The following is an 11031-nucleotide window of genomic DNA, read 5'->3' as shown; positions in this document are numbered from 1 at the left end:
AATATTTCGACATGAGGTACGCACTTCATCGCATCGTTTTAGACCTCACTGTGGCGGACTTGTTTATTATGTCCATGAAGTCTTGGGTTTGTTTCAACGTCATAATTCTCCAGAGATATGCAATAAAAAAAACAAACATATTTTTACAACACTGAGAGCATTTCCAAGAGACTGAAACTGAGCTGTTTAATCAGATTTATAAAAGCTTATCGGTTTTATTTGAAGTAAAAGTTTACCGATGGTGTACATGGGGTATAGGCTATAAAATAAGCAAACCTATAAAAACTGTTATATTTCATAACAATATTTAATAAAAATATTATATCAAACACTTATTGCTATTGAAATGACTGAACCCTCAGCACATACTCCATGCAATGAATTGTCTACAGGCTATGGCAAAGTCACTTCTTTTTCCCCTCCGTCATACTGCAGTGGTCCTGCCTAAAATGTACAACAATGCAGCAGTTTAGCAGGAATTTTATCCACGCTAACCCTAATTTCCATATGCAGATCCGTCTCTCCCAACAGTCCCTCTCGCCATCACACCATTTCTTGCATTCTAATGCATTCTCACATCTTTACAAAATCCTCTCTTCCGCCACACGCAGTCGATGTGCTGCTTTTGCCGACTTTGTTAAGCTATTTCTGCACATTTGACTTGTGAAGTCTGGAGATGCACGATAGATGCGGCGTTTTGCATGCACTCATTTGCACGTTTTATTGCCAGAGCCAGTGTAGACAGTAAAAATGGACGCGTCGAGAGATTCTTTTCCTTACGAGGCATCGACATCCTGCTTTGCTTTCACCAGGGAAGAGTCTGTCTGTGTGAAGGCTTTGTCGCCTGGATGGGAAAGGTAAATGCTTTTTTTTAATCCATATGCTACAAACTCGTCCAGTCCTTGTTTGGCACTGTATTACATGAGGGAGTGAGATTTGAACCTGTTTCACTCCCCCTCCCCTCGCCCTCACATGTAGTCTAGCATCGTTTCCAGACTTCTCTGCACTTGACCAGGTTAGGGTTTCCTGTCTGAGAAAAACGGCGCTTGGTCATTCTCTGGATATGTAGGCTGTTTTTAAGTCTTTTACTTAAATACAAAATGGTTGCAAAGCTTTTCATGAAGCAGGTCAGACGCATTTGTTTCTGATCACATTGTAGCCTTTTTATGTTCTTGTTGAAGTTTAACAGTGTGTAGTATGGGTAACCTACATGTAGTACTAATTTACTGATGAGGCATATGTTGAACATTTTCCCCAATGCTAAACGAAATAATGTCAAAATATCCATCCACAGGTGTATGCACGAAACCTGGCTTTTGCACGCACAAAGTTAATGCAGCCATTGTTGAAATTGTACTCATGTGCCTTATATAAAACGGAAAAAAAGGCAGTAAATGGCTCATATAAGCCAAAAATGAGGATGAATAATTCAATCTGATAAGCTTGATTAAAGGCCTTCCTTAAACTAAGATATACTATGTATTCCCAATAGGATGGGAGATATTCAAACTTGTATCAGTGATAAATGTTGTGTCTCACTGTATGTGTAGCATTTAGCCTAAAAGTAGCAATTAGGAGACAGTTTGCCAGCTAGCTTGCATGGAAACACTTGTAGGTATGCAAAGTCCTTTTAGCTCAGCCTTCTTTATACTATTACAACAGCCTGAGCAGGTGTGTTAACATTATCTTTTATGAGATTTTTTTATGAGTATTAAAATTCCCCATTTGTTAAGCTCACTAAATTGACCATCTTTAAATAGTGATGAAAAAGCTTACACAAAATACTGTGGAATTTCACCTTTGGCCTATTTTGTCTATTTCAAAGCTCGAGCTACCTGGAGAAGGTATGGAAGCTATATGTAAGGATACCTCTTAACTCTGTTTTATACTGGTTTTTTTTTTTTTTTTTCATTTGTCACACAAAAAGTTAATGTAGGCCTACAATCCGGATGAATCCATATACTCGTTATGGGAGTTCAAATGTGTTTGTGTATTGTCTTTCTTTTTTTCCTCCCCATCTTTGTCATACTTAGGTTATGTTCAGAATGAATTCCAGGATCATTTACCCTCTTGCTAACCTTGTAGGCAGGCACACAGATAAAAATCATAATTAGCTACTACTGCTCTGTTATATTTGGAGCTTGTCATTAACAGGTGAACACATAACTTGTATAAACCATGTTTTTGTTAAGATATCAACCATAAGCAATTCCCAATGTGTCTGATTAGAAATCACTTTAAATAACATAGGAGGCTCATATGAAGTAGCCTTCTTGTTTGTTATAGGCCCATTGATTGGTGAGATATTGTTTGGCTATAATGTAGGCTATATTCTCTTCTAAGCCTACGCACATTACAACTTATACTCCAGGTAAAGCAGTAAGGAGTTTTGAAGTGGTTATGAAACTTACTTAAATTATTATTGATGCTTCTTTATGATAAAAATAGACTTTCTCTGTATAGTATTTTTTTTGTATCTCTCAAACCCCTTCTTCGGTAGGTGTCAGACGATGTGAGGTACTGTACATCACACTGCAAAAACAGCCTTTGTTTACAATTTCCACAGCAACTATTTACAGTGAGCTATGACTGACTCTTGAAAGAAAGCAGGATGATATTATATGTGATAAAACACATTTACAGGAAAAACCAATATCAACACAAACTTTAGGAGCTTTAAGGATCGCTGATGTTTGTCTCCCATGCCATTCCAAATGTCCCCTGTGAGAAGTAATGAAATGCAATTTAATGTTGTCAAACACTCAACAATAGTTCCGGTATTGAAGTTTGATTTAAACAGTCATCTCTTAGTTTGGTTGTAATCTGGATATTGTAAAGTAATGTTATCCAATGACCGATAGTTTGACCTCTGGAAATCCTGTAAGATACAGTTCTACCATTAGCCCCCTCCCTTTAAGGAGTATAGTCAGAGGTCTGTAATGACTTTGCATAATGAGTTACATTCTCTTTTTTCATTGGGTCTGCTTTCTAAAAGATCTCTGTATTGTACAGAGAGGGGAGAGTGCTAGTCCCTTTTATCTCCAGAAAAAAACCCTTGTGGCTACAGTTTGATCAATTAAACTCCTGAAAGGGCCCCCCCTCCTTTCATTCCTCTGCCTGAGAGGAATATAAAGTTATCAGTCTTCCCAAGCGATATGAGGACAGAAATAAGTAGTTTGTCTATAAAAATGTCCAGGTACTTTATCAGCGTCCCAGTAGGCCCCGGGGCTCTGACACTGTTCAATGTGCTCCTCCTGTATTTCAGTCTCCTGTGCTCTCCCTCTTTCTCTCTCCCTCTCCCTCTGTCTACTTTGTCTCTGCCAGAGGCTTGCTTCTTTCTGGGTGGGGTGTAAGCTGCCAGCCCTGCACCTCAGTGGGATTGACTGGGGCCTGGGCCCCAACTGAGGTTATCGATTTCAATCAGGGGTTTGAGAGATTGGAGCAGACTGATGCTGTAGATGCTTTAAATGGTGGTCAGCTGCTGTTAGTTTTTTTTTTTTCTTTTTTTGGGGGGGGGGGAAGGAAGTCAGACAAACATACAACCAAATTTTTACGTATTTTGAGAGATCTTAATCTTCTAGTTTCGAGTTTGTATTTTTTGTTCAAGGAAAAGTGCAAAGAATGTAGATTCCTTGTTTAAAAGGGATTTGATATGCTGCAAAAAACATATTCATTATGAACTGCTCTTTCGAGTATACTCTACGTCACCAATTGGTTTTGGTTTGTATTATTGCAGAAAATAAGGAGAAAAAGGCCAATTCCAATGTTCCAAGCCCAACTATTCATGTTTACTTCGTGTACTGCTTAAATGACATTGCATAATCTGTGGGAAGGAGTGGGAGCACTAACTGTGCAATTAATGTTACAGTATATGGTACTGAGATGCTTTTCTTCTTGGTGGTTACTGAGAAGTGTTAGGTGACAACTTTTTTGTTCCATCATTGTTCACAGGAAAGTGCAGTCATCAAGTAAAGACTGATAAAGTTCCTGTTTTGCTTAAAGAAGGAAGTTAGTTCACACAATGAGAGTGCCGATGTTTTTCTGCTCTCAGAAGCATTTGCATCAAGGCCAGGAGATTAAACGTGTGGGTTGGGAACTGGAGAGAGCGTGTTGTCTCGCTTGGGGCCCCCCGATGCCAGAGTTCTAGCTTTCATCGCACTGGGTGAAAGATTTCTCCTGGACGTTTCGCTCTGTGCCTACAGGTGGGTGGTTCACATGATGTAGGTGGCAGCCACTGTGGATTTCATGCAGAAGTACAGTGGAGGTGGCTGTGGGCAAATTGTTTCACAATTGCCAGTGTTCAATACTTTGCACTATGATGCTGAATCCCACACTATAAATCAATTTGTGTGATTAGATGGTATTTGGAATGTAATGGAAAAAATTAAAACCGTAGGTGTTTCTTTTTTTCTTACAAATATTGACAAAGTCAGTTTTTAGGCTTCATAATAAAAGACTAATGGAGACAGCAAATCCATGAGGATATTAAATATACGGTTGCATCAGTTTAAAAAAAGGGAAACAATGGCTGTCATGTAGATTTGCTTTACTTTGATAATTATGGCTTAATTAAAGGAATTATGGTTCCTTTGCAAACAAGTGAATTTGAAGCTTGTTATCTTCATATAGATTAATAAACTAATACGTTTTGTTTTTTGGCAGTTGGGTGGACTAAACAAGCTGTGTGAATATGTAAAGTTGGGTGAATTCTCACTATTTCTGACCTTAGGTCGAAGAAAACAATCAGTAATTGACTACGTTATTAGGGAAATAATAAAAGATTGATCACAAGAAGTCATCAGCAGTTGCAGCCCCACAGACATGCTTTTCCTCTTTGTGTGATGGATTACAGCATCAGTGTTGAGGAAGGCTTTCAGTAGGGTGTCAACCTTATTTTACTCATAGAAACTTACTGAAGCAACATGTTTCAGGGGCAAGGTGGGCTAACGTACAAAATATACATTTATTCTTCAACATCAATGTTTCATTTCTTTGTGTAAGCAGTTTCCCAATGTTTCTGCTCCTTAAAGGCTCCATGTTCAGAGCAGCTGTGCTAGTGCTCAGCTGTCTGCTGCAGAGGACACTAGTGACCACAGAGGGGCATCGTGGGACCAACGGCCATGTCTTCTACGCTGTGCAAATGGATGGAGGCATCAGGGCCGCCAGAGCTCTGGCCAGGGATCATGGACTGAACTTCATACAACAGGTCGGTGCATGTTTAACATCCCTGTTGACATCCACCTATGGGCCTGCAATTTACATTTTCTAACTCGGGTTAGTGTATTTAAAAGCTGCCAAAGTGCAAACTTCTGCGTACTGTTTTATGGCTGAAATTCATCAAATTACAGCAATGTTTCTGTTTTATATTTGATCAAAGACATATAGAGTAGGTGGTCCACACAGTGTGGTACAAACACACAAATACATATGAGAAGACACAATTTGCACCAGGAAAGTCACACAAATACACACACTTTATTTTACACCTGTGAGAAATCCTATATGTGGACTAGGCTCCAGTTGAATGTCTTTGGACATGGGTCTTTATTGCCTGGTTCTTAATCTGTCATGCTGAAGTCTCACTTTGTTCGGTGACTATGTGATTTTTATCCACATAAATACTTTAAAGGTTCCTTTGTTGAGTCTGGAAGTGTGTAAGCTCCCTTAAAAAATGCAATAAGAAAGAAAGGCTCGGAGTGTGTTGGTTAGTTTGAGTACAGTATAGTTATGCTTTTTAGCAGATCGGAGTTCTATGTGGAAGTTCAAGATATAATGAAATTAATTCCCTGTGATTCCCTTGTGAATTGACATCCATTCCTGCTGTGTTTTTTGGGAATTTTGAAATGTCTTTTGTTGTTTAACTTCCACTTTTCAAATGTAAAACCTAACCAATCAATCAGATAAGATATCATTTTAATCATGAAAGTGTAATCAACTTTACAAGTACATGGCTGTAAACAGAATGGCCTTAATTATCATATGGATAGTTCCATTTAAAGAATAAAAGCAAAATATGAGACATCTTTTATTGTTAGAGATAGTATTTTTATCGTTAGGAAACTACAACATCTCAGCCACAATCTTCAAGAGTCACCATTTCATGTTGAAAGTTTATTAATTTGAAGAAACTTTATGCAACTATTTTACTTAAAAGCTTGTTTAGCCGCTGTTAAGCTGCTTATGAAATAGACTGAAATCAGACCAGACCATCAGAAAGAAGATCCATGCAGTCACTGATACCAGGTTGATGTCATACAGGGTCATTACCACCACACACTGGACGTGGACGTGCCTTTGCTTTACATTTACCCTGGCAAAGATTCACACAGTGAATGATATGTTTTACAGTGAAAGAGATCAGGAGTAGGTTTGACAGTGAAAACACTACTCTCGCATGTACAAGACAGGATCAAGACATCATATGAACTTTGTCCACAGAGGTCACCAGAATTGAAACAAAATAAGATACTCACAGTAACTTTAATATAGCAGCTGTGAAATCATTTTGATGGTAAAAGTTCCTCTTTGCTCCCTTAATGTCTCCTCTTATACAAAAATAAATTAAAAAAACTAAACGGCACAGATTTCTAGCAGAATGCCCTGAAGGAACACATCTCTTGTTTCCAGTGTAAGTTCAGTGGTCAAACTAGTGAAATCACAGCAGAGGTGAAGAGGCCAAAGAGGATGTTGACTGTGGATGATAAAAAGAGAAAAGAAGAGTTACTGACCAATAGACAAGAGTAAATGTCGAACTCGCTTGAATCATTAGCAATGGAGGGAACCGCATCAGGAAACCATATGGATAAACAGTTCTAAATAAAAACACCAATTGTTGAAAAATAAAGGTTAATTACACTTTGTCTATAGTGGCAGACGTACATTCCACCATTGGTTTTGGTCACAGAGGAGATACAAATTTTCAAATTTCTTTTTTGTATTGATAAGCAATACGAGTGGTGTGAGTGTGTTTGTGTTTTGACCTTAGTGATACGAGTTAAGGGGAATGTTCACTGTCTTGGTGGGAGGTTGTGGTGGGAGGTTGTGTTGGCTCAGGGGGAAGGGGGACGCAAGCTCATTTCAACCTTGGCCTTGCTGCCTCTGCTGCTGCTGCTGCTGCTGCTGCCTGGCTCATGAATAAAACATCTCTTTGACCTTTATCAGGAGTGTATTGGACAGTCCACCCCCCCGTCTCTCTTTCTGCCTGTCTCTCTCATTGTCTCTCATGCATGCACACAATATCATCTCCCTCTCCCAACATTGTTTTTCTGCTTTTTATAAAGTGACTGTCCCTGAATGCAGTGACCACAGGGAATGACCAACAGACAAGCAAATATAGTTACAATTTTTATTGAAAGAAACTTAAAGAAGGCTATAATACAGCCCTGGAAAAATGAAGTGACCACTCTTTCAAATGTATGTTAAATCAGCATGTCTCCATGTATGGAAACCAGTCTCTGTTGTATTTCAACACAGGCACAACACACTCTTCTAATGTGATCAAGAAGAAGATGGATGGTCACATGACATCCTGCCAAGCTGCTTGAATGTTTGGGCATAAGTATCTTGTATTATTTTAAACTCAAAATTTGCGCTTAGAGCGGCATAATATACCTCAATTAATATGAAAACCAGTGGAGCATGCCAAAACACATGCAAATCAGTGCTTTTCCAAAACATATTGAGTTCTGAACTTTTCCTCAGTTAAAACAATAAGATTTTGTTGTTTAAAAATGAAAATGAGTCTAATTGGTTGTCTTTAGTTATGGTATACGATATTACACCTTAAACACAATCTATTTATAGTCAAACCGCACCACTTCAGAAAAACACTTTTTTTGCAGCGGTCTCGTTTTTCCCATAGCTGTGTACAGTACACAGTAATATTTAACATATCTGTAGTTTTGTTGGTTTATTGAAATGTTGCATCAGTCATTTAATGCTGTGATCTCATTTAGAAGTAGTTCCTTGTCAAGGAGTAAGTATGTTTGTTAAAAAGGTGTCCTAGCTAACGTCATCATATTGTCAAAGAAGTGTTTAAGACGAACCCCACTTTCACAATCCCCTCAGGTCCAATCTGCTGACTGGCTTCTTTTACCTGTCTGTCGCCAGAGGCTGATGCTAAATGTCACTGACACTAAATCACCTTTGTTAAGTCAAACCTTTGCAAATATCGTGATATCAAGAAGAAGCAGTGGCTTCACAATTTTGTTGTGATATATATATACATATATATACATATATATGTATATATATATATATATATATATATATATATGTGTTTTTTTTTATATTGAATTGAAATGAATAACCTGACAAGCCCAACACCAGCTTGGGAGGATTGTGATGTCTGCTGGCATTCCAGCGGTAATGCTGCATGAGTGGAATGGGAATCAAATGTCTCCATGCTGGCGCTCAACATATTGTTGGTCTCTTTGATTTAGTGTTCAGGATCCAAGAAAATGTCATTGCGTCTCCCCATTGTGCAGCCTTGACATATCCATTTTGCAACTGTAAAATACAAAAGAAATAACAAAGCAGAATACCATGTCTTCATGCCGCATGTACAGATTTGCTGTGATGCATTGCAGGTGTGTCTTTATTAAACACACTGAATCCTTTCCTGTCAGTCCTTTTACAATTTTAAAACATGCCAAAAACAAAGAGTGCATCATTCCTCATTTGTCTTTAACTTTTCTTACACAAGCTCATCTACAATTTTTTAAAAGATGGCTTATGGTTTGTCAACATTCCTTTTGAATTAGACTGTTTGTCAGCTCATCCCCAATAAGATAAGGTGCAGTCATATGTCGAAAAATTAAATAAAGACACAAACATATCAAATGTAGCTCTTGCCAATTCATTCACCGCTGTCAAACAATGGTAACTCTAATCTCCAACTGAGAATGATGGTGTAATGAAATCACTACAAACCAGAGAGAAAGAGATGCTCTGACTAGGCAGGTACTGGCAGCCATTAAAGGGGCAGAGTTTCACACACAATGACAAGGAAAAAATAACCTTCTTCTAAATAACCCTCTATTTCACTTTATACTATCACAAAAAAAACACAGGGATTTGATAATATACTGATAAAATAAATCTCAGCCGCTTACTAACAATACAGCAGACATTGTTTTAAGTTATATTACATGGTACTGCATTGTGTACAGGTATTATTTCTTGCTTACTTTTGAGTTTGCAAATCCGATTAGAGGCAGATTAGGTCGGTGTTGCATTGTTTTTATTTTAGCTGAGTTCACTGCTTTAAGAATTAAGTGCATTTTGTGTGTGCGTGTGTGTGTGTGCGCGTGTGTGCGTGTGTGTGTTGAACTCTGACACCAGGAAGTCCCTGGTCTCCAACCAATGGTGAAAGGCCTCCTAGATTCCTCTTGTCTCCAGTGAGGCGGAATACTGTTGGCAGATTACCATATCATTACCATATCATTAGCATAACATTACTACGGCACAGCTTGGCTCGCTGTCTGTGGACGTGCTATCAGCTCATCGAGAGATTCAATCCCCAGTCCGCTCCATGCATCGCCCCCTCCCCTCCCTCCCTCCCTCCCCTCCCCTCCCCTCCCCTCCTGCCTCTGTACACGGGAGCTGTGTTTTCCATCTGAGTAAAGCAGATGTAATTGAGGTAGAGCATTGGATTTACTGGCTAAATGAAATCACACCAGCGCTTCATGATCAGCCGGGGCCGCTGTCGTACACATTCAGAGAGTTTCTCACTGAAACCTCATTGCACTGCTCCCAATTCAGAATTTCTAATATCCTCTCAGAAATAGCCTCAGTCAGATGCTAAGCTATGTCAAGCCTTACTTTGACTGGATTACTCAAGGCTGTTATGTTATGACCAGGTGTGTGTGTGTGTGTGTGTGTTGTGTGTCTGGCAAAAGGAAAAAGTCAAACGTGCCACCATCCTTTCCCTTTTCTGTACCAAAGGGCGTGGAAAGGGACACCAATCCTCTAATGGTTGGAGGAAAGGGCCCATTTCATTAGTCAGGGGGCCCAGGGTTCACCTCTGCGCCTCAGCAAGAGGAAGGCAGAGGGAGTGAAATAGAGGCAGGTGTTGGCCAGGGGCAACACAGAGGGCAACACTGCACCAGCTGCATGCTGGAAAATACAGCTCTTTTTTTTCTATTTCCCATCTCCACTCCTTCTCTGCCAATTTCTCTTTCCTCGTGCAAGTGCAGATGCATACACCTTGCTCATATAGCATTCACAGCACGCACGCACACACACACACACACACACACACACACACACACACACACACACACACACACACACACACACACACACACACACAGACTTCCTCTCATTCCCTTTTGTCCCCAATTTTAATTCATTCCAGTAAGCTTTTCTCCATTTTCCTTATCTCTTTCTTTCTCACTCTCTCACTCGTACACTCATTCACTCACGCCTATCTCCATCTCTTTCATTTTCGCTCTCTCTCTCTCTTTGCTTACAACCGCTCCTCCTCTCACCCCACCCTCCCTCATGCCTCACTCTCATTTGTAGATGGAGAGAGGACTTTGAGTGAGGAATGTGTGGAGAAGATGTGGTTTCCCTCCCAGGTGGGAAAGCGGAAAGCGGGGAAGAAGAAGAAGAAGTGGAAGATGAGGAAGAAAGGGGTGAGGAAGACGGGAGAAGGAGGAGAGCAGAAAAGATGCTTCCACTCCCTCTCCTTCTCCTCCTCTTCCTCTCTGGGTAGAGATGATGTATGGCTGCAAAGGCCACATGTTGGCCGTGTGATGGATTAAAGCACTTTGTAGGAAAATTACTGAAAGCGCCTCAGCACACCCAAGTCTAGTCCTTAATAAAACTCTCTTCAATATTGAAATGGAGAGACAGAGTGTGTGTGTGTGTGTGTGTGTGTGGGGGGGGGGGGGGGGGGGGATAGAGGGAGATGGTTAGTAAGAACTGGGAATGGTGGTGGAAGAAAACTAGAATGCTTGACAATGCTCTTACATGTGAGAGGAGATATTTAGAATGATATGTCTGTTTACTGTCCTATTGCACTACAAG

The 11031-nt window shown here is 39.8% G+C and overlaps 1 protein-coding gene across 2 annotated transcripts in view; it reads left to right on the top strand.

The window, feature by feature from the left end:
* The first annotated feature begins 530 nt into the window (after positions 1 to 530).
* The window catches only part of LOC132984393 (furin-like protease kpc-1), a 164389-nt gene continuing 153888 nt past the window's right edge, over positions 531 to 11031 (top strand). The window contains exons 1-2 of one of the 2 annotated variants that reach the window (XM_061051218.1): positions 531 to 857; positions 5031 to 5206. In XM_061051218.1, coding sequence (XP_060907201.1) covers positions 5036 to 5206 — 171 coding nt within the window. In that variant the 5' untranslated portion in view covers positions 531 to 857; positions 5031 to 5035. Of the gene's footprint in view, positions 858 to 4028; positions 4203 to 5030; positions 5207 to 11031 lie in introns of those variants that run through there. The other variant, XM_061051219.1, reaches the window with a different exon arrangement.

Source organism: Labrus mixtus, chromosome 11, assembly GCF_963584025.1.
Source record: "Labrus mixtus chromosome 11, fLabMix1.1, whole genome shotgun sequence".
NCBI lineage: Eukaryota > Metazoa > Chordata > Actinopteri > Labriformes > Labridae > Labrus > Labrus mixtus.
The sequence above is the reverse complement of the archived record's forward strand: the minus strand, read 5'-3'. Positions and strand labels throughout refer to the sequence as shown.